This window comes from Rhinatrema bivittatum, chromosome 2 (genome assembly GCF_901001135.1).
Source record: "Rhinatrema bivittatum chromosome 2, aRhiBiv1.1, whole genome shotgun sequence".
NCBI classification, from domain to species: domain Eukaryota; kingdom Metazoa; phylum Chordata; class Amphibia; order Gymnophiona; family Rhinatrematidae; genus Rhinatrema; species Rhinatrema bivittatum.
In genome coordinates this window covers 205625462-205649924 of record NC_042616.1, presented here as the reverse complement: position 1 = coordinate 205649924, position 24463 = coordinate 205625462, and the positions used below count along the sequence as shown (strand labels likewise).

Below are 24463 nucleotides of genomic sequence, written 5' to 3'. Positions count from 1 at the left end.
GCCCTTGTTGCGCTCGATAACTTGTAATGTGGCCCCTGCACAAAAATGTTTGCTCACCCCTGGACTGGGGATCACTCATTGCAATTAAACAGTTAGAAAATTAAAAACAAATTGGAGAAAGTATTTTTTTTACTTAATGCCCAATCAAGCTATGGAATATGTTGCCAGAGGATGTCATCAATGTAACGAGTAAGGCTGGGTTTAAAAAGTGTTTGGACAAGATCCTGGAAAGGAAAGTCCATAAAAAGTTATTAACCAGGTGACTCAAGGAAAGTAGGCAAGTATGAATCTGTAATGTTGAGTCATTAAAGCTTGGAACAGTGCTGACAAAATGATATAATGAAATAATGATATATGCAATTTTGATACTAGATTGCCAAATCAAATGGATTGCATATATAGGACCCAGCTCACTAAGAGTTTTTCCCATTCTGTGTCTATGGAAAAAACTTAAGGATAGATTTTAAAAGGCCTGCCCACGTAAATCCCGGGTTTTATGCGTGTGGCCGGGCCTTGCGCACCAGGTGAATTTTTAAAGGGGCCCAGCCACGCGCATAAACCCCGATGTGCGCCTAAGTGCTGGGCCACCTCGAAGGGGCAGGCCGGGGGGGGGGGGGGGGCAGGGGGGGGGGGGGCAGGCTAGGTTAGCACCATGGATTGCTGTCCCGAAGACTCGTACACTGGCAGCCGGCCGGCGCACGCATCTTACTTCAGCTATGAAACAAAAAAAAAAAAGGAAAGATAAGGTAGGGTTTAAGGGGAGGGGAAGAGGGAGGGGGTAGGGAACTGGGGAAGGCCGGAATGCATCGCTGCAGGGAAATTTCGACAGTTCCCCCCCCACCCCTGTGTATGCCGTCCGCACATACGCGCACGGTGCGCATGTGTGTGCAGCCCACGGATTTTATAACATGCAAATCGACACGTCGTGCAAAGCATAACATTCAAGTTTTGACATAGTTGGTCTTTTATCCTAAGGTACTGTATATCATTAAGCAAATACTTCACATTCATTGCCTTCAAAAATACTAGAGATTAATTTGCAGGTTGCCTTCCTAGTTCAGCTTTTGAACCTGTAAATGAATGCATCTGTTGTTATCTTGTTGGATTCAGCAAAGTCACCTTTTCACTTTCGTTGTCCAGCGCCGAAGTGGCCTCATCTAACAGCAAAAGCTTTGGTTCCCGGAGAAGAGCTCTTGCAATAGCTATTCGTTGTTTCTGGCCTCCAGAAAGTTGGGTTCCTTTGCTGCCAACCCGGGTATTGTATTTCTAGAACAAAAACATTACATTTAGAATATAGGTTTTGAAATATTTCAGTTTTAAGATTTAATCTGTAAAACATTATCTGTAAGTAGGAATTAACTAAACATTTTAACTCTGTCTTTTAACTGCTCAAAAGATATAAAATGCGCGACTGCTTAAGTGTAAAACACGAATGCTGCTGAACTGCGATATTCAGACTCTAAAGGAAAAAGTAAAGGAAGTCCACTGTGAAATTCATTTATATCAGATATATTTCCCTTTCAGAAATGATATCTTTAGATCATGCCACAAATGTGCTTATTACATGCAAACTCTAATGATACTGTTTTGAGGGACTAATTGACAAAGTGGTATATTCTGGAGGTAAATAATTCAAGAATGGTGTATGATAAAAAAATCTTACTAGAAAACAAAAATTATGCCTGAATATAAGATTATACATGCTATAAGATTAAGTCTGATCTAAACTTAAGCTGTAATTATTCATTTTCCATAGAACATCTACCTGCCAAAAAGCAGGTGCAAGAGTCAGCAGGGATAAAAAGGGAATGCACATGTGCTCTCTCTTTGAAAATTGGTGCAAAGCCACGGGTATGTGTTCCTGCAGCTTTGAAATGGCTTGCATTTCTTTCCTACAGAGCCAGAGAAGAATGCAGGAAAATAGTAAACACAAATCTTCTCTCCGAGGCTTGTGTATGCCCATAGAGGATCTTCAAGGAGTGGGCAATATTTGCGATGACATTAGAAGGAGGGCAATAGGCGCATAGAGAGCTCATCTCACAGACTGCAGTTCTCCACTCTCTTCTGATCCTGCAGCCCATGACTTCTACACTCAAGTTGGAAGTTGCAGAGGAGGGGCAGAAACACAAGCCAGGCCTTGAAATATCTGATACAGCTCTGAGCTGGAATATTAAGGCCCTGACCAAGATCCTACATTGATTTAAGCTGAGCTCTGGTTACTAACAGCAGAGTTATTAGAAAAACAGTTCATCCATTCCTCTTTATTGTTATCTTTGTAAAGCATACCTTAAAAAAAACCCAACTCTTTTGTAACAACTTCAACTTGATTCGTTTAATATTACAGAAAAATCCTATAGATTTAAATCTCTCAGTTAAGTCTGTTACCTCTGGAAGATCTTCTATAAATGAATGAATATTTGCTGCTTTTGCTACTTTTTCTATCTCTTCTTGAGATACAGTGCGACTGTTGTCCCCATAAGCAATATTCTCAGCTATGCTTCTGTCAAACAGCATGGGCTCTTGAGAAACAATTCCCATTTGAGAACGAATCCATTGTATATTCAAATTTCTTGCATCCAAGCCATCAAAGAGCTGCAAAGACAATTTAAAACTGTTATGAAAAATTCCAGTTCCAATAACTTGTTTCTGCTGTACCATGAACTGAGTGTAATAGTATCCATACTAACTTTATAATGACAAGTAGATGTGTGCAAAATCTTTCACAATGAAAGTGAAAACTGAAAAATTCCAATCTGGCAGTGTAAACTTTACTTGAAAAAAATCCCCACTTTTCATACCAGAAACATTTTATAAACACCCCACTAATGTCACACTAAGGATTTCTTTGCAGAAAGCTCACATCTGATTCCATTTTATCTTCACAAACACTTGCCACTTTTCAATTTTTTCATAAAATATTCACCAGTTTACTGTTTGTACAAAAGGATTTGGCACCAAATATGTGGCAGCAGTTTTCATGAACAGACAAAATGTGATAATACCATCTGAAATCATTTATGGAAAATAAAAAGAAACTTGCTTTTCACTAATCTTAAGATTCATGAACAATAAAAACATGTCATTTTAGTGTTACAAGCAGTGGCATTAAACTGACAAATGAATCAAGTTAGTTTTATCACTTAGAACTTGATTCATCAAGATCTTTTCCCATAGAAACAGAAGAGAGAAAAGCCTTAAGGAATCAGAAAAGTCTTTATCATATACAAACTGTCATGCTGATTCAGTTCCTTGTGTTACGTTCTGTGTGCCTTTAACTAATAGTGGGCCCTTGGGTCGTGGCAAGTGAGCACTCCGCCCACAAGGAGGAGCCCTGTGGGCCCTTACCACAACAGGCAAGGTCTCAGCATTGATGGACAACAGAGGAAACAACTTTATTATACAGTCAATGGTGATCCAAGGAGCAGATCAATAGAGCCAGTCCCGAGAGAGTGACCTGCAGCGGGTCGGTCTGAGTAGTAATCCTCAGCATGGAGTAGTCCGATGAATACCTTCTCTAGGCATAGCTTGTGCTGGCAACTCCGGTAGTGGTCCGCAGCGCGGGGTAGGCCGGAAGCCGATGGGAAGTTGCACAAGACTGGAGGGATCTGGTAGTGGCCCGCAAGCGGGGTAACCTGAGGATCTGTGCCACAAAGGGAGAAGAGCAGGTTCTGTACTCATGCCGGTACTGTGGAAGTAGATGGAGGATCAGAAACCGAGGAGGTCTGAACAAGAACAGCAAGGGTCGTCCGAGGACGATGCAGAAACTCATTGGAACAGAGAAACAGAAAGTAATGGCTCTCTGAGGAGCGGATAGCCCTGAGTGCGGCAAGGCTTCCGAGGAGCGGGTACTTGGTCACCCAGTAGGATAGCAAGACGGAGTCCCAGTGTGGTGGAAATAGCAGGACAGGAATCCTTGCTAACTCATCTTGCAAGAAGTCAGTTGAGTTTAAGTATGGTAAGTGGATGACGTCATGCGGTGGGGACGCCCCCCGAGGTTCCCACATGACGTGTTTAAGAAGGGGGCAGGCACATGCACGCGTGCCTTAGGTAACCTCGAATGTAAGATGGCTACTGGGAGCGCCCACGCCATCCCGGCATGCCATGAGGGTCGGCATGTGGAAGTGGAGGCTGCCATTCTCCCCAGACTCGGAGTTGCATAGAGAAAGGAGGTGAGCAGCAAAGGTCGCAGCCGCCTGCGACCGATGGGCACAACAGTACCCCCCTTCTTACGGCCCCTCCCAGGGGGTTTTGGCATCCTAGGATGAGCAAAGTGGAGGCAATGTAGCATCTCTTTGTCCAGTATGTTGGCAGCAGGTTCCCAGCTGTTTTCTTCTGGTCCATACCCTTCCCAGGAGATGAGATACTCCCAGTGCTTTCCTCTTTTATGAACATCCAATATGTCATCCACCTTGTACGTGATGTCATCTTCAGCATCGAGGGGTTGTGGATCAGGAGTCTTATGAGAAAACTCTGAGAGGATAAGTGGTTTCAGGAGTGAAACATGGAAATTGTTGTGTATTTTCATTGAGGGTGGCAACCTCAAGCTGTAAGTCAAAGTTCCCAAACATCGGAGGACGGTGAAGGGTCTAATGTATCGCGGAGCGAATCGAACCAAAGGTAGCTTGAGCTGGATATATTTGGTACTGAGCCATACCTTATCTCCTGGCTTAAACTGGGGAGCCGCTTGATGATGAGCATCATAGAATCTTTTTTCTCATTGTCCAGCCTTATGTAGAAGCTCCTTGATCTGAGTCCAGAGTTGGTGAATCTAGTCAGCAGTAGCTTGGGCAGCCAGAGACGTACCAGTCAATGATATGGGAAGTGGTAGAAGTGGCTGACGGCCATACACAATCTGAAATGGCATGGATTCTGAGGTGAATGCTGGATGCAAATTCAAGGCGAACTCAGCCCAGGGTAGTAACTCTGCCCAATCATTTTGCCTAGAGTTGACATAGGCGCGAATGAACTGCTTAAGAGTCTTGTTCATTTTCTCCGTTTGTCCATTAGATTGGGGGTGATATGCAGATGTCAAATCCAGAGAAATATTGAACTTTTGACATAGTGCCCTCCAAAACTTAGCGGTGAACTGGACTCCTCTGATGAATACAATGTGTTTCAGCATCCCATGTAAGCAAAAAATTGCCGCACAAAAATTGCTTGACTAATTCTGGGGCAGATGGCAGTCCCGGTAGAGCAACAAAGTGCACCATTTTCGAAAACCGATCCACGGTAACCCATTTCGTATTGTTCCCACTAGAAGGAGGTAGATCGACCATGAAGTCGGTTGCAATATGCATCCAGGGTTCATCAGAAATGGGCCAAGTTTGGAGCAGACCTCAGGGACAACTGGCAGGAGGCTTTTGCCTAGCGCTGGAGGTGAAGGATTCCACATACGCTTGCACGTCTTTTCTCATAGACGGCCACCAATAGTATCGCCGTAGGGTAGCAAAGGTATGGGCTTGTCCTGGGTGGCTTGCTAACTTAGAGTTGTGAGCCCAATTCAACAGCTTCTTCCTTAGAGACAGTAGAACCACCGTTTTACCTACGGGAACCGAATGGTTAGCAGCCAGCATTAACTTTTCAGGATCAATGACATGACGTGGTTCATCTGGGACATCATCAGGAGTGCAGGACTGGGAGAGAGCATCTGCCCGAACATTCTTCTCAGCAGGACAATATTTGAACAGGAAGTTGAACCTGTTAAAAAACAGTGACCATCTAACTTGGCGATGACTGAGCCTCTGAGCATGGCTAAGATATTCCAGGTTCTTGTAGTCAGTTAATATGGTTATGTGATGTTGGGCACCTTCTAACCAGGGATGCCACTCTTCAAACGCTAGCTTGATGGCAAGCAGTTCCTTATCGCAAGGCCGTAATTCCTCTCTGCTGGTGAGAAGCATCTCGAGAAGAATGAGCAGGAATGTAGAACAAGTGTATCAATGTGCTGGCTAAGTACGGCCCCAACGCCAATGTCTGAGGCATCCACCTCGACAATGAATGACTTGTGTGGATCAGGATGGCATAAACAGGGTTTCTGGAGGAAGGCCCTTTTGAGCAGTTGGAATGTAGAGATGGCCTCTGGAGACCAGTTTGAATGGTTAGCCCCTTTTTTCGTCATAGCAGTGAGGGGAGCAGTCAAGGTAGAGTAGTCCTTGACAAAGGTGTGATAATAATTTGTAAAGCTAAGAAAGTAGCATACAGCCTTGATACCGGTGGGTTGGGGCCAGTCTTGTATGCTTTTTGTCTTCTGGGGATCCATCTGAAATCCCTTTCTGGACATGATGTACCCAAGGAATGGAACAGACTCTTGATGAAAGGCACACCTTTCGAGCTTGGCATACAGGCGGTTATCCCAAAGCCGCAGTAAAACAGTAATGACATCAGTTTGATGGGTTTGCACATCACGGGAAAAAATAAGGATGTCATCTAGGTAAACAACCACACATTGGTACAGTAGGTCACGCAAAATGTCGTTCATCATATTTTGAAATACGGCCGGGGCATTACAGAGGCCAAAAGGCATTACCAAAAATTTGGCCATCCTGAGTATTAAAGGTCGTTTTCCACTCATCACCATGACGGATACAAACAAGATTGTAGGCGCCTTTTAGATCCAATTTTGTGAAAATCTTGGCCCCCCCCCCCCCGGATCTGGTCAAATAATTCTGAAATTAATGGTAAGGGATACCGGTCTTTGATGGTGATCTCGTTCAGACCTCTGTAGTCAATGCAAGGGCGAAGGAATCCATCCTTCTTGCCGACAAAAAAGAATCCAGCTCCTGCCGGAGATTTGGAGAGTCTAATAAATCCGCTCTGCAGATTTTCATGGCTATAAGCTGACATGGCCTCTGTTTCAGACAGGGAGAGTGGATAAACTCTTCCTCTGGGTGGCTCGGAATTGGGCTTTAAATTGATTGCACAGTCAAAGGGTCTGTGTGGTGGAAGTACATCTACAGCTTGCTTTGAGAATACGCCTTGAAAAGAAGCGTACTGTGGTGGTAGACCAGGAGGAGCGGAAGTAGTAGCCATACATGGCAGTGGAGTTATTTTTTTTTAGACATATGTTATGGCAGTCAGGACCCCATAGAGATAGTTCCATAGATGACCAATTAAATTGAGGAGAGTGCTCTTGTAGCCAGGGTATGCCAAGCACTATAGGGTGAATGGCCTTTTTGAGAACCAGGAACGTGATGATCTCTGTATGCAAAGATCCCATGCAGAGGCAAACAGGCTGTGTCGTGATCGTAACTTCTCCAGGCAAGGGCTCGCAATGAATGGACGTGAGGAGCAGCAGTGTGGGTACTAGCTCGTAGGTGTTCAACCAATCATTTGAGAATAAATTTCCCACCTGCACCCGAGTCGACCAGGGCTTGAGTGGTGAATTCGAGAGGCCCAGAGATGATGGAAGCAGGAAGAGTCAGTGGAGGAGAAGGAGCAGTTAGACCTAGGAAGATTCCTCTAGCAGATCCTAGGTCTGCGTGTTTCCCGGACAGATAGGCCAGGTTTGAACTGCATGGTCGGTCTTCCCGCAATACATGCACAGGCCCATCTTTTTACGGAAGTGCCTCTCTTTGGCTATCAGATGACTACAGCCTAATTGCATAGGTTCATCTTCTTCTTCAGGGCTGGGTGCAGCCTGGACCGGAGTTGGCGGCAGATTCCGTGAACAGATACCACTGGATACATGTTTCTTCAGATGTTTTACCTCAGTTGAGCGTTCACGTATACGGTGGTTAATTCGCCCAGCAAGGTCCATCAGTGAGCTTAAAGTGTCAAGTAACTCCCGAGCGGCAAGTTCATCTTTTATGCGTGAATTGAGTCCTTGTAGAAATATAGCTCTTAAGCAACCTGAATCCCATAGGAGTTTGGAAGACAGGGTCTTGAATTCAATCAAGTAATCTGGGATTGTAGATCCACGAGTGCTGAACTGGCAATAGACTGGTGAGCGGGGTCATCAAAAACTGACTTAAAGAGAGCCAGAAACCCAGACAAGTAATTTCCCAAAGGGGTGAAGCCCAGGCCAGGGCTTTCCCATCCAACAAGGACAAAATGTAAGTAAGGAAAGTAAGCTGGATGTAGAGCAAAATGCATCCAGAAATCTCCTGAGAAACGCGTGGAGGCTGGTAGAGGAACTGTAGTTCGCCCGGTAACCACCGGGGGTGATGCATTCTCGCTAGAAATAGAAGAATCCTTCAGCCTGGAATTCAGCTGGTTAAAGGCGGTAGCCAATTTGTTGAGTGACCTTTGTTGCTCGGTGATCCATTGGGCCAGGCCAGGAATGGCCTGCAAGGCTGAGAGCTAAGCCGGGTCCATGGAGTTAGCAATCTGTTACGTTCTGTGAGTCTTGAACTAATAGTGGGCCCTTGGGTTGTGGCGAGTGAAGACTCCGCCCACAGGGAAGAGCCCTGTGGGCCCTTATCACAACAGGCAAGGTCTCAGCAGTGATGGGAAACAGAGGAAACAACTTTATTATACAGCCAATGGTGATCCCAGGAGCGGATCAATAGAGTCAGTCCCGAGAGAGTGACCTGCAGCTGGTCAGTCCGAGTAGTAATCCTCAGCGTGGAGTAGTCCGATGAATACCTTCTCTAGATGTAGCAACTCCGGTAGAGGTCCGCAGCGCGGGGTAGGCCGGAAGCCAAACAAGACTGGAGGGATCTGGTTGTGGCCCGCAAGCGGGGTAACCCGAGGATCCGTGCCACAAAGGTAGAAGAGCAGGTTCTGTACTCATGCCGGTACTGTGGAAGTAGTTGGAGGATGAGGCACCAAGTTGGTCCGAACAAGAACAGCAAGGGTCATCCGAGGACGATGCAGGAACTCACTGGAACAGAGAAACAGAAAGTAATGGCTCCCTGAGGAGCGGATAGCCCTGAGTGTGGCAAGGCCCCCGAGGAATGGGTACATAGGACACCCAGTAGGATAGCGAGACATAGTCCCAGTGTGGTGGAGATAGCAGGACAGGAATCCTTGCTAACTCATCTTGCAAGAAGTCAGTTGAGTTTAAGTATGGTAAGCGGATGACGTCATACGGTGGGGACGCCCCCAAGGTTCCCGCTATGACGCGTTTAAGAAGGGGCAGGCAGGTGCGTGCATGCCTTAGGTAACCCCGGATGTAAGATGGTGGCTGGGACTGCCCACGCTGTCCAGGGCACGCCATGAGGGTCAGCATGTGGAAGCGGAGGTCGCCATTCTCCCCAGACTCGGAGCTGCATTGAGAAAGGAGGTGAGCAGCAAAGTTTGCAGCCACCTGCGACTGATGAGCACAACATCTTGCATCTGAACCTGTTAAACATTTCACTGTCCAGGAAATAAAACATGAATGAATTAGGTTTAAACTGCTGGACAAAATTTAAGGGAATTCATTTATCTAATTGTGCGAAGTTTGAATTGCCCTTTTAAAACTTCAGAGTACTAACTATCAATATTAACTAATTGATGGATGTGCAATACAGATGGGAACAAGCAAATAAAAGTCAGAGGGGTGATGGCAATTCCATCCACACTGGGTGTGGTCTAGAGACCTACAGCCCAGACAGAGGAACTAGACTGAGATCTGGCTAATGACAGCAAAAAGGCGGAAATGAAGGGAGAGGTGTTATTGATAGATGAATCTAACCTGCCAGATATGAATTGAAGTATCCCATCTGTAGATTGTCTAGAAGCAGAGAGATTGTGGGCAGTCTTCAAGGGACTCTGCTCAGACAATTGGTGATGGAACCTAGAAGAAGAGGAGTGATACAAGACCTGGTATTTACTAACAGCAACAATATCTCTATTGTCCAAGTGGGTGTCTGCCTGAGGACAAATGATCATCAGATGGTATGGATTGATATAATGGCCAGAGGAGAAAGCCAACACACAAAACTCAAAGTCCTGGATTTCAAAATACCAACTTTGGTAAAATGGGAAAGTACCTTAATGAGGAGCTGGCAGGATGGGAAGAGATAGCTGGAATGGAATAACAGTGGGTTAAACTAAAAGGAGTTACAATAAGAGCAACAAAGCTTTATGTAAGGAAGGTAAACAAAAGTGACAAGAAAAGGAAACCAATTTGGTTCTCTAAAGAGGTGGCTGAAAAATTAAAGCAACGTGTGGAAGAATAAGGCCAACTATCCACACAGGGAAGTCATAGAAGCATATCAGCTTTATTCCAAATTATATTTGACCAGAGTTCAATCCAAGAGGTTCTGGTTGGTCCGCTGAAGAATTTGTTCAATAGATTACTGGAGACAGAAGTGGTTCCATGGGGCTGTAGAATGGTGGTGGTGGCCTCTCTTCATAACAGTGATAACAGGGAGAAGGCTGGAAACTACAGATCAGAAAACCTTACCTCTGTGGTGGGGAAATTGATGGAGACTACTGAAGGAAAGGATAGTGAACAATCCAGTAGGTTGCAAGATCCTAGGCAGCATGGTTGTCCCAGAGGCAGACTGTGACAAATGAATTTGATTGATTTTTCCACTTGCTTGAATAGAGAATTAGATCAAGGGCATGCACAGGATGAGGTTTATTTGAATTTCAGAAAAGCTTTTGATGCTGTCCCACGTAGGGGATCATAAATAAAAAAGAGCAGCAGGGGCGTAGATTCCAAGGTAGTGGTCTGGATTAGAAATATACATAAAAGGGGCACCCAGGAACAAATTAAATAAAGGAGTGGATGCCTTAATAAATGTGTGATAAGATTTATTAGAACAGAAAAACAAAACAGTAATAAAACCCAAAGAGGAGCAACAAAGACAAAAATTAGCATGATGATAGTTTGAAGATTAGCTAGGACTTCTGGGTTAAAACTTCCCAGAGGGTTAGCATTCACTCAACCACACCTGTCAATCAGAATAATGCCTTCTCAAATAGCATCCATTGCTGGACACTGATGTTTTTGCCCATTTTTAATTACAACAAATAACCATTGAGTCATTGTTGTAAGGAGGGTGAACCCTTGAGCCGAGACGAGGTTGTTGCTACCACCAAGGGGAGGCTCCTGGTGGTCCTCATTGTTGGGAGGTGGTTTAAAGAGAGATGACCCAACAGGACCTTCACCTATACCAGCCCATGTTCCATGCAGGTTGAGCCCTTGGGTGCCGGGGCTGGCAAGACTTAGGCGTGGGTCTTTCTAGCGACGAACCAGGCGACAGCAGGTGGAGGACATGTCAGGTGTACCAAAGGTCGAGGCAGGCAGCAGACTAGGAGAAGCAGAGGCCAGGCCGAGGTCAGGGCAGGCAGCAGACCAGCAGAGATGAAGAACCAGGCAGAAGATCAGGGCAGGCAGCGGGCAAGCAGAGACGATGAACCAGGCAGAAGATCAGGGCAGGCAGCGGACAAGCGGAAATCAGAAGACAAGCATGGTCGGAGCCAGAAGATCAATCCAAGGAAGTGGGAAGCAAGGAAGAGGCTGGAGCTGAAATCAGGCAGATGGGAGCAGGAACAGGGCCTGGGAATGGAGCTGGAGCAGGGTCCAGAGCAGGAAACAGGAGAACAGCAGGTGAACCAGGATAAGGATGAGAAAACACGCACTCACAAGGAGCTTAACCTGTTGCCAAGATGAAGAGGAGGCAGCAAGGCAGGTTATTTATTCCTGCCTTGCCTGATGTCATCAACCCAGGCCGCAGGGAACTTTCCCGCCTCTGGCCCTTTAAATCTGGCCAAGGTGACTAGGGGGCCCAAGGATTGCTCCGGGGTCAGAGTTGTTGGGAGCGCCGCGAGCAGGTTGCGATGGCAGCAGACCGCACTGGATGGCGGCGATGGAGGGAGAAGGTGGATGGAGGAACAGGCTTCCTGCCCATGTAGGTGAGGGGGCCTGACCGGGGTGCCTAACAATTGTCCCTTTAATAATACTGGTAACATTTAATTAAGACTTAACCTTCATATTAATTTATGACACTGGACATAAAATTGCCAGAGGCAAGTATTACGGCATTATGATCTTACCACTTGTCCTTGATGTGGGTCATAAAATCTCTGCAAAAGCTGCACAGATGTGCTTTTCCCACATCCGCTGCTGCCAACAAATGCCACAGTCTGTCCTTGCCCAATCTGGATGGACAAACCTCTAAGGACAGGAACATCAAGGCGAGCTGGGTATCTGAAAAAGACATCGCGGAGCTCTAACGTTCCCTTGAATGTGTCCTGTTGAAAGAAATAAAAAGTATAGCTTCATATCACATGCAGACAGACAAACAAAATGAAAGACAGTCATCACTTTCTAAGGCATTCGCTTGAAACAAATGTGCAGTCTGAATTGAACATGTCCATTTTTGGTTCAGTTCATTTCAAATGAAACTAATCCCAAAGGCTCTGTCAAACCATTAAGTTTTCAGATTTGTTGTTCCTGCCAAGGGAGTGTGTAAGTGGACATATAGAAATTCATGTTAGCATTTTATAAACTGTGTGGCAGGAGCTGCACAGTTTATAAAATACCGAATAGTTCTGCTCGAAAAGAATTTGCATGTTTCAGAGCACATGACTATTTCCAATGCAAGAAAATGCTTATTCTCTCTCCCTATTTTATAAACATACATGTGTATTTCAGGCATGAAAAAAAAATATAACGTGTACATGCAATAATCCTGATATTTTATAAAGTATGCTCATATACCAATTTGAAAAAAATGTGAGCGTGTACTTAAAATCAGCAGTTCTCTGATACCAGCTCACCTAGTCCATCTCCAGTTCACCTAGACCCTCTAGCACTTCACTCTGTCCTCCCATCCAAAAATTGCAGACAACAGACAAGCCCGATATCACTTGCAGCAATTAGCAGGTGTAAAAGTGTATGAATAAGTTTAGAAATGCATACATGTATAGCTTTTATAAAATAGCAACTACTGCATTTACTTTTGAATTCTGCCCCCTCTAGCCCATCCCTTTTTTTCTGCCAGTAAAATTTATGCATGAAATGCAAAATACATGTATACTTTATATATATATATATATATATATATATATATATATATATATATATATATATATATATATATATAATGTATAATAGCATATCCTCCAGTGCATACTATTTATGTGCTATATACTATTTATATGAGCGAAACTCCTTTGAAAATGTACTCCATAGAGTGCACTATTAAGCAAATAGTGTACACTATATGCAGATAAATTGAACCCCACCATGGCCCCCACCACACTTCACCTCTCCCCTTTACCCTTTTCGTAGCACTGATCCAAGGGCAAAAGGGGGTGGGAGCAATCCCCAGTTAGTCCTGTCCCATCGGTTCTGCTTCAAAACATGGTGCTGGTCTCAAGGCTGACCAACGTCCCATGTCCTTTTATAGTCATAAAACAATATCATGCTGGCCAGCCATGTGACTGGTGCCATTTTTTGAAGTGGAACCAGTGGACCAGGAATGACTGGGATTATTTTGGTTTATCAAACAAACTGGAGCAAAGCAACCATTAAACATACTGAATCCCAAATCCAACCCCTCCTCCTACCAAAACAACAAAATAAATAATAAAGCAAATTGAAACAAATATTTGGCCCCTGCATTAGGTGTGTGCATTTGTTTCCTATGTACTGGTAATCTGCAATGTATAGGGCCATATTCGTTGTATTCGTGGGGAAGCGAAACGTATCACGATTTCCCACGAATACAATGAATCTTCGCCGAATTATTCAGCCGTCTAAAGGAGCAAATTTAAACAAACCCCCCCCCCCCACCCTCCTGACCCCCCCAAGACTTACCAAAACTCCCTGGTAGTCCAATGGGGGGTCCGGGAGCCATCTCCTGCACTCACGCCCTTGGCTGCTGGTATCCAAAATGGCGCCGATAGCCTTTGATCTTACTATGTCACAGGGGCTACCGGTGCCATTGGTCAGCCCCTGTCACATGGTAGGAGCACAAGATGGCGCCAGCCATCCATTGCTCCTACCATGTGACAGGGGCTGACCAATGGCACCAATGGCACCAATGGCACCAGTAGCCCCTGTGACATAGTAAGATCAAAGGCTATCAGCGCCATTTTGAATACCAGCAGCCGAGGGCGTGAGTGCAGGAGATGGCTCCCGGACACCCCATTGGACCACCAGGGAGTTTTGGTAAGTCTTGGGGGGGGGTCAGGAGGGTGGGGGTTGTAGTTAATTCAATTTTAGCCGGGAAACGAATAAGAATTAACGCATGAACGTATCGGGGGCCCCCCTTGCCGAATGCAATGTATCTGCCCCCCGACGAATACGAATCCTGAATGCAATGTATGGTGTCCCTCTGCACATCCCTATCCTGCATACCCCTACCACTTTCTTCTTTCAATGCAATTATTTTGCTCATTTTTAAACAGAGATCTAAACAGGTTAGCTAGCTAGCTGCAATGAGAACAGATATAAAGTGTCGGAAGCTTCGGTTCTGCTTACCGGTTTCTGTCCACTTTGGCTGTAGCTGTCTATAACTGGAGTCCTCTCAAACAACGCAAACAAGTACGCAGCTGCCAATTTTGCCTTTGCATAGTCAGGGGCAAAGGACAATGTCTGCCCAACTGCCATAGCTCCATATGCCATTATAGAAAACACCCTATAGAAAAAAATACGTTTTATACTACTTTTGATTTTTCACAGTATATAAACAAACATACAGAAAAACGGACAAAAATGATATATGAACAATGTACACAATATGCAGCAGACGGGTTTACCATATATTTACAGATCTACTGAGATCCAGGACCATCTGTCAGGGAATGTGGCTGGCGCCCAGGGCAAGAGTAGGTCTGCTCTAATGACACTGCCGGCCTGGACGGGGCTGACGGTTCCCTTTGGTAACGTAGCTGGCCTGACTGCTCACACGCACTCAAAACAACTTATGTGACTAAAACAAAGTCTCCCCCACCCATTCATGCTCTCCCTCAGTCTGACTATCCCGCAATACACACTTCCTCCAGTTCCTCTCCCCCTCCCCACACTGTCCTCCCCCAATGCACACTTTCTCCCAGCCTTTTCTCAGCCAGTCTCAACCCCTGCCTCTCTCACCAATCGGTTTCCACTATCCTGTTCCCATCCCCATTCCCTCCATGCTGGTTTTCCACTCAATTTCGGAGCCCCCCCCACCCCTTCATGTTCTTCAGAGGGTTGATACCAGAGCTGTCTCTGGTGCAGCTGTTAATTTTTTTTTTCTGGCACTGCACAGCTCTCAGTGAGTTTGAGTCAAATGGTAACCTAACTCATGCTCAAGAACAGCACAGGAGTTTGGGCACTGCACATCTCAAATTCAATGAGAACCTTACGGTCCTGGAAAAAAACCAAACAAACCCCAGAACAGCTGTTCCAGAAACAGTGCCGGCATCAAACTTCTAAAGAAAATGGGAGGAGATTGTGTACTGGGGAAAGAGAATGATTGAGCTGCATTTAGGGTTGATGAGAGCAGCCACTGGCTCCCAGGCCTTACAATAAAGGACACTAGGTTAGGCTGCTTTCTACTGTCCATCGCTCACATTGGAGGTCGCTTTCACAAGGATTTATACATTTAAAGCTAGGTTTTACACTTGGAGACGGTAATTTTTAAACAGCCATGTGGGTGAAAATGTTCGCACGTATGCTGGCTCGCGCAAATGGATGCAGCCATTTTATAACATACACACATATATGCACGTATGACTAAAATCAGCTGCACACGCATACATGTGTGCCCAATTTTGAACGGATGCTTGCTTGTGCATGCAAATGTTGGATCTGCCACGTTAAGTGGGGGGGATTTTATTAGACACGCATGCTGACATAATAGCAGTTTCCCCAGTCCATTCTCAGTTCACCCAGGTAAAGGTTAGGACTTCTTAATTCCTCTAATTAACCTTCCTTCATTTTATCCTATTAGCCCCGACCCTTCAAACCCCACTGACTAGCCCTGATTTTTTTATTTTAAAACTTACACGCCATCCGTAACAGAAGAAATGTTTTGCGGTAAGGGACCCCCGACGCGTACTTGTGTGCATCAATACTTCCGTTTACAGGCCCGGAATGCCCGTGTCCCACCCAAACTCCACCCATCCACTGCCCCTTTTCTGTGAAAAACATTTTGTGCATGTTCCAGGAGATACACTCGCCTGCTCGTTAAAATCCACAAGGTAAGCACCGGCCAGACTGGCGTGCGTAACTCCCGGCTTCAGTGCACTCAGCCCTTTTAAAATTCACCTGTATGCATGTAAATGGGCTTTTGAAAATTGCTACAATATATGCCACTGAATTGTCAAAAGGTTTTACACAATAAAGTGCACTTCAGAGGGTGAATCTGAAAGCAATGTTTGCACCAAAATGCCCATATAGGTGAGTAATAAGTATCTGGTCCGCATGCGAGAAACGCATATTTTAAAAGCTGGAAATTATGCAATGTATATACATGGGCGTGAGTAAAAAAATAAAATGGGGAGGGTCTAGGGCATGTCGGGGCATTCTGAGGCAGGCCCTACATTAGATCGAAATTTAAATCCGGTGGTTTCAGCAAGTGGCGGCTTGTTAATCCGGTATATTTACTGCTGCTCCTAATGAGGTGTCCTGAGATGGATTGGGAAACCGGTGGTCTAATTGGTTAAACTGGCAATGTCCTTCACGTGAGCATGTTTTAAAATCCGCTTACCTGTGTGCATTAAAGCCCACTAAGTCATATGTGCGCAACTGTGCGCATGATTTAAAATTCTAGCCTGTCTGCTCGCGCGCCCATATGCGCATGTATGGACGCCTGTGCACTTGTTTTAACGTCACCGTCTAAACGCATAGATGGGCTTTTCAAAATCGCTACAATTATGCATGCAACTCGTTTGAAAATGACCTCCATTACATTCAGTCTCTGTGGTCCCTGGAACTCCCTTTTTAACTTTGTGAACACTCTGCTCCATTCTCTTTACCTGCCTCTGTAACAGGGCAAGGCCTTTCTTCAGGTGGGAGAAGGGGGTTGGGAATCCAAATTGGTTCTCCCAGCTGTCTTTACCTTTCATTCCACCAGGGACAGATTAATGGGGGCCGTTGCCTGGGCAGTATCTCAGTCACGGACCCTCCAATCCCCTTTACCTTTGCCCTTAATTCAACTTGGTATTTGTTCCCTTCTAAGCTTTGGACCTAGGTGACTGCCCCATCTGCAACCCCTTAATCTGTCACTGGTCTCTCCTCCACTCTTCTCAGCCTGGCACCCCCATTCTGGTTTACCTTTCCCATGTTTATCCTGCTTAGGGATGTGAATCGTTTTTTGACGATTTAAAACAATCATCAGATATATTTAAAATCATCAAAAATCATTAAGAGTCGCGATACAATAGAAATTCCCCCGATTTATCGTGAAAAATCGTAAATCGGGGGAGGGGGGAGGGCGGGGAAAACCGGCACACCAAAAAAACCCCTAAACCCACCCCGACTCTATAAAACGAATCCCTTACCTTCCCCCACCCTCCCGAACCCCCCCCCCCAAATTTTTTACGAGTACCTGGTGGTCCAGTGGGGCGCGGGGACCGATCTCCCGCTCTCGGTCCATCGACGCCATTTTGGCTGCCACTCAAAAATGGCGCCGATGGCCCGATAAAAAAAACAACCCACCCGACCCTTTGAAAACAACCCCTTAGCTTCCCACACCCTCCCGATCCCCCCAAAACATTTTAAAATTACCTGGTGGTCTAGTGGTGGTCCCGGGAGCGATCTCCTGTTCTCCGGCCATCAGCTGCCACTCATAAAGATGGCGCCGATGGCCCTTTGCCCTTACCATATGACAGGGTATCCGTGCCATTGGCCGGCCCCTGTCACATGGTAGGAGCACTGGCTGGCCGGCGCCATCTTTAAAGATGGCCGCCACCATCATAAAGATGGCCGCCGCCATCGTAAAGATGGCCGCCGCCATCTTTAAAGATGGCGCTGGCCATCCAGTGCTCCTACCATGTGACAAGAGCCGGCCAATGGCCCGGATACCCTGTCACATGGTAAGGGCAAAGGGCCATCGGCGCCATCTTTATGAGTGGCAGCCGACGGCCCGAGAACGGGAGATCGCTCCCGGGACCATCACTAGACCACCAGGTAATTTTAAAATGTTTTGGGGGGCTTGGGAGGGTGGGGGAAGCTAAGGGGTCGTTTTTAAAGGGTCCGGTGGGTATTTTTTTTTATCGGGCCATCGGCGCCATTTTTGAGTGGCAGCCAAAATAGCGCCAATGGCCCGAGAGCGGGAGATCGGTCCCCGCGCCCCCACTGGACCACCAGGTAATCGTAAAATGTTTTGGGGGGATTCGGGAGGGTGGGGGAAGGTAAGGGGTTAATTTTAAAGGGTCGGGCCTCACTAAAAAAAAAAAATAACGATGTGAATCGGAACCAATTCCGATTCACATCACCCACATCACCCACGATCAGATTTTTTCCCCCCTCTAGCCCGAACCCGATCGTTAAGACGATCGGGCACACGATTCACATCTCTAATCCTGCTATCCACAAGCCATATTCCAAGCACAGACCTCCTTCCTGCTGTTTCTGCTTTTTCTGGCTTTCTTCTGCTTTTTACTAGCCCTAGTAGGGCATGGATGTGATGGTTTGAATGATGCTTGGTCCCTCGCTCTCCCAAATTCCTGCCCCAAGGTTACCCTTCTTCACTCTTTCTTTCTTTCTTTTTCCAGTGCAACTTTGTACAACTTTATACCTGTTTGTGTCTCTTCTCTGGGGATATAAGTTTTCTCTCTGTTGCCTGGGACTCTCCTTCAAACTAATGTCCTCCCTGTGAGGCTCATATATTCCATCATCATTATCATCACCACCATAGCATTAAAGAAAAGATATTCACGACATATCGGGGAAAGAGTCTCCCTGAATGCTCCATTAATGCCTTCCCCTTTGCCCATACACATCATATACCCACATACACAGGTGTCTTTTATTCACCTCCCATCAGCCCTTAGATCCATACATATTTATTCCCACCTGATGCTGATGTAACTCTGATGTAAGCCTATGAACCTTCCAAAGGGAAATGCAGTGAGAAAGTCTTACAGAGAAGAAAAACAAAATTTTATTTGCAAACTTTTTTTTTTTTTTTTTTGGAATGGAAGGCTTTTTCCTCCCAAGCAGTTTTGTGTCCCAAGTGGAATCAGCGCTCACATTATGTAGGTTCATAGTTTCAGCCAAAAGGCTACGAAGGCACCATCATCAGCTCATGACTCGGACCTGACATGTGATCTTAGCCAAAAGAGAAGTATCTGGGTTTAAAACAATTTTTTTTTCAAGTGGATCTTAATGAAGAGCGTTTTTGCTAATGGTATTTGACTGACGGGCACAGGATGAGTTTCTGATTTAAATAGGGGAAGTAGTAACATTGCCAAAATGCACTTAAATGCAAGACTTACAAGAAAACTTCCTCTATATTCATTCTTCCAATGGTTATTAAGTAAGCTCCAAATCGATAGCCTGCTGCATAGGTGAAGTACAAAAAGGCCTGGCTGAATGCAAAGCAGCAACCATAGGTCTGAGCTTTCTTCTGAGCGTTTCTGTAACAGAGAGCACCTAGTAAAATATTTGGCTGTTGGGAAATTAGCGAATTCCAGCTCACATCATTGCAGAGACATACCGGCATCAAAACTGATTTTCAGATGCTAACCTAAATCGCAGTTAAAGCTGTTACATAAACATGGTTTGAAAAAAAAGCAAGTGGGGCATTAATAGTACTTTATAGGTAGGAAGCTTAGGTTTTGCATGCTAAGTCAAAAAAAGGACAGAGATTTTAAGCATTAAAGACTGCTGTTGCCATAGTATCTGCCATGTCACTCTCTTTTCAGGCATAAAGGATGGGGGTAATATTCAGTAGGCTGGGTACTAGACAACTTATCCGGCTAAAGTTAGCTGGATAACTGGACCCATATATTTAGCGGGATAAACGTCCACTGCATATACTAACCTAAATGTATCTGGCTGGGAAAGCTTCAGTGGGAGAGCGCTTGTTTAGGCAGCAGAGGAAGCATTATTTTTTTTCTGTATTTGGAGGAGTGGGGGAATTTGGCTGGGAGGCCTGCGACTTTTTTTTTTTTTTTTTAAAGAAGTAATATTTAACCAGGTAACTTTGAAGATATCCAGTCAAGTAGCTAGTTATCTGGCCACACAAGGCTGGAAAACTTTAGATCTGCTCTACAGATAAATTTTGGGGTCATTCATCAAAATTGCGTTAGGGCTCTATGGTGCAAAAACAGGGGTCTAATGCAGGATAAACGTGCGATGTTTATTCCTTTGTGAGTTTGTATGCAAATATGATAATGAGTGTGCAAAAGCTAGGACTTCGTGGGCTTTTTATGTGGTAGAGTGAGAAAATATTTTTTGTGGGATAGCCGCCATTATTGCGGATCACAGCTATCATGGCAGTCATTATTGCAAGCGATAAAACGAGGGCTTTTCTTGCGTACACCCTGCTGGGCCAAAAAAAACCCTCTTCTTACCTGCTCTGTCATCCTAAATCTTCTATGTTAGGGGGAAGTGTACTACTAGTGGGATATGGGCTACTTCACTGATCCATTTATGTGATGGAAGCGAGATTTGCGCACACATGTGGAGGCACATTTCAAATATTGTACACATGTATGCGTTATCAGCCTATTTGTAACCATGTATTACTCCTGGGGGAATTCTGCGCTACTGCGGAATGCAGAATTTGCGCAGAATTCCTCCTTCACGCAGATTTCCTCCCTCACCTCGGAGATTTCTTCCCTCGACGCAGTTCCCACAGATTTCCTCCCTCGCTGCCCTTCCTCGCACTGTTGCCTTGCGATTTCCTCCCGCCCCGGAAAAGGAAATAAAAAACCCGGAAGCATGCCACGCATGGACGGTGGCCAATCCGGGACAGCGAAGTCAGGTGGCGCACGGAGAGTGGGGGCATCGCATCACAGCACGGCACCGGCAGCTCGAGGTTAGCAAGCTGTGCCGTGCTTAAAACTAAAAACAATCGAAAATAGAGAGAAAGGGGGAGGGGGAATGGAGAAAGAGGGAAAGGGGGAAAGAGAAGGGGGAAAAAGAAAGGAGGAGAAGAGGCAGAGAGGAGGGGAACAGGGGGAGGGGAGGGAGAGGAAGAGAGAGAAAGAGGGAAAGGAGAAGAGGGGGAAAAAGGGGAGGAGAAGAGAGAAAAGGGAGGGGAACAGAGGGGAGGGGGAATGGGGTCAGACAAAGAGAGAAGGGGAAAGAGAAACAGAGAAAGAAGGAGGGAGAGGGAAAGAGAGGGGCTAAAGAAGAGACCCAGGCCCTGGCCCTGAGACTGTATGTTTGAGCCCTTGTGTTTGTTGTGAGCCAGTGGGTAGGTGTCTACCTGGGAGGAGAGGGAGAGAGAGAAGGGAGGGGGACAGGGGGGAGGGGGAAGGGGGAAAGAGAGAAAGAAGGGGGAAGGGGAAGGGGTAAAGGAGAAGAGGTGGAAAAAGGAGGAGAACGGAGGGAACAGAGGGGGGGAAGGGGGAAAGAGAAAGAGAAAGAAGGGGAAGGGGAAGGGGGAAAGGAGAAGAGGTGGAAAAAGGAGGAGAAGGGAGGGGAACAGAGGGGGGAAGGGGAAAGAGAAAGAGAGAAAGAAGGGGAGGGGGAAAGAGAGGGGCTAAAGAAAAGACCCTGGCCCTGAGACTGTTTGAGCCCTTGTGTTTGTTGTGAGCCAGTGGGTAGGTGTCTGCCTGGGAGTCTGTACGGGGGGGGGGGGGGAGTGTGGGTGGGTGGGTGGGTGGGTGAGAGAGACAGTTGTATGTGGGGAGACAGAACATGTGAGTGACAGATGGCATGTGAGAGAAAGCATATGTCTGATATCATGTAAGAGAGACAGTGAGAGCATGTTGGGGATTCATCCCAAGTGTCCCATACGGCAGTGCATGATGCAACCATTAGAGAAGCCACTTCCACGCCACAGAGGTGGAGGTGCAGTTACATCAGAGCCCATGCAGTGAAGGGGCCCCGGTATGGATACTCAGGTGGAGAGGTTAGCAACAACTGCAGCAGTCCCTGCCAGCTTGGCTCATCTGCCAGCAGCAGCAATTGGCTCATCTGCCAGCAGTGTCAAGTCGCCAGGGACTGGATTGCACTGAAATGAAGAAGAATTTGCAAAAAATATTGTGTTATTTTGAAAAATAAATGTGCAGAATTTTGCAGAATTCAGAAAATGTGTGCGTAAAACTTTCAATTTTTTGTTGCAGAATTTTCAATTTTTTTGCGCAGAATCCCCCCAGGAGTAATGTGTACATAATCGCTGGCATTTGCTGAAAGGTTCTCCAAAGAAATCTCCACATTAAGATAAGTGTGAAAAATTGGTCTCTATCAGGCGAATATGTTGCTTATAACAAAACAGTATTTGTGAGACATTGCTTAGGATAATAACCAATTGCAATCTGGTTTTACCTTTGAGCTATAACCAACAAGAGAAATGACGTATAGCTACATACAAATGGAAAATATAAAACCAGTTTAACAAGCCATTGTTAATAAAATTAAAAATAATTAAAAAATCTTTTGGAAAATAATAAAAAGAAGAGAGAGGTTTTTATGACCCATGATTGCAACTACTGGTTAAAAAATCTGATGGCAAAGTTCAGGTCTTTTCCTCTCTGATACATATTCATGCTAAGGATACTCTGTATTAAATACCAGCAACATTAAATCTTTACACCAGCCAGTAATTTTTCATTTCATTCTACAATTACCTACTGCATTGTTCAGAGGCATTCTTTGGGGCGAGAAGAGGATGGGCTATATAACAATGCCTATAGTTTTGAATAATCAAAACTGTGATTTGTATCAGATGAAAAATGACCCTCAGAGAAGGCAGGTGCTAATCTTGGCAGGCAAGTTTTCTGATGGCAATGATGAAAGCAAAACTTACCCTAATAGTTTAACTTTGATAATTGGTGCAAACCCCCTGGGTAAAAAGTACCCATGAGGTTTGCATCAACACAGGCAGTTTGATTATTGCCCCTTTAATGAAATTAGGTGTACAGAATATTTATGGCCAAACTGTTGTTTTTGTTTTCACTTTTCATGGGTTGTTTTTTTTCATGTTTCATTTTTTGGGTCTTTTCATCTTTTTCATTTTTTTGTTTTCATCCATTTTCAGCAAAGTATTGCAAATGGAAGAAAATTAACAATTTCATTTTGGGGAGACCAAATTGTTATTGCTGATATAAAAATAAAAATGGGCTCATTTGTCCTATTTTGCAGTTTTCTTTCAAATTAAGGTACAACCCTAACAGAAACCTACTTTTGAAGGTTCTGTAGGATCCTAAGATTGAATGCAAGGTGCCTAATTCCAAACTAAACTTTTGAAAATGTATCCATACATGAACATGTATCCATATGTGAACATGCATTATGCAGAAAAATAGTAGAGATGTGAATCGTGTGATCGATCGTCTTAACGATCGATTTCGGCTGGGAGGGGGAGGGAATCGGATCATTGCAGTTTGGGTTTTTTAAATATCGTGTAAATCATGTAAATCGTGTAAATCGAAAACCGGCACACTAAAACATCCCTAAAACCCACCCCGACCCTTTAAAATAAATCCCCCACCCTCCCAAACCCCCCCAAAATACCTTAAATTACCTGGGGTCCAGAGGAAGGGTCCCGGTGTGATCTTTTACTCTCAGTCCTCCGTATGGCCGGCGCCATTTTGCGCAAAATGGCGCCGGCCGTACGGCAACACGATTCGACTGCAGGAGGTCATTCCGGACCCCCGCTGGACTTTTGGCAAGTCTTGTGGGGGTCAGGAGGCCCCCCCAAGCTGGCCAAAAGTCCCTGGGGGTCCAGCGGGGGTCCGGAATGACCTCCTGAAGTTGAATCGTTTTTCCGTACGGAAAAACGATTCGCGGTAAGAGATCGTTCCGGACCCCCGCTGGACTTTTGGCAAGTCTTGTGGGGGTCAGGAGGCCCCCCCAAGCTGGCCAAAAGTCCCTGGTGGTCCAGCGGGGGTCCGGGATGCGATCTCCTACGCTCCTGACATCGGGGGACAAAAAAACAAAATGGCGCCGGCGCTACCTTTGACCTGTCATATGACAGGTCAAAGGTAGCGCCGGCGCCATTTCTACAACGCACGGAGGACCGAGAGTAAAAGATTACACCGGGACCCTTCCTCTGGACCCCAGGTAATTTAAGGCATTTTGGGGGGGTTCGGGAGGGTGGGGGATTTATTTTAAAGGGTCGGGGTGGGTTTTAGGGTTGTTTTAGTGTGCCGGTTTTCCCGCCCTCCCCCTTCCCCTCCCCCTTCCCCCGATTTACGATTTTTTAACGATAAATCGGGTGAATTGTTATTGTATCGCGGCTCTAACGATTTTTGACGATTTAAAATATATCGGACGATATTTTAAATCGGCAAAAAGCGATTCACATCCCTAAAAAATAGACTATAAAATGATTTCTGACCTGAAAGGCTTCTGTAAATTTTCATTGTACATTTCTTCAAAAGCTCTCTCTCTCGTTAAGGAAACAACTGTCCGGATGTTTTCCACAGCTTCTGTTGCTACCTTTTTGCATGGTTTTTAAAAAGAGGGGACAAAACTTGT

General features: G+C 45.5%; 1 protein-coding gene across 5 annotated transcripts in view; it reads right to left on the bottom strand.

The window, feature by feature from the left end:
* The window catches only part of LOC115084331 (ATP-binding cassette sub-family B member 5-like), a 210913-nt gene that overhangs the window by 5144 nt on the left and 181306 nt on the right, over positions 1–24463 (bottom strand). For all 5 annotated transcript variants that reach the window (XM_029589048.1, XM_029589050.1, XM_029589051.1 and 2 more), the window contains 6 exons: positions 24324–24424; positions 19306–19446; positions 14363–14519; positions 11929–12126; positions 2386–2592; positions 1120–1266 (listed from right to left, as the gene is read on the bottom strand). In XM_029589048.1, the coding sequence (XP_029444908.1) occupies positions 1120–1266; positions 2386–2592; positions 11929–12126; positions 14363–14519; positions 19306–19446; positions 24324–24424 (951 nt within the window). The remainder of the gene's footprint in view (positions 1–1119; positions 1267–2385; positions 2593–11928; positions 12127–14362; positions 14520–19305; positions 19447–24323; positions 24425–24463) is intronic.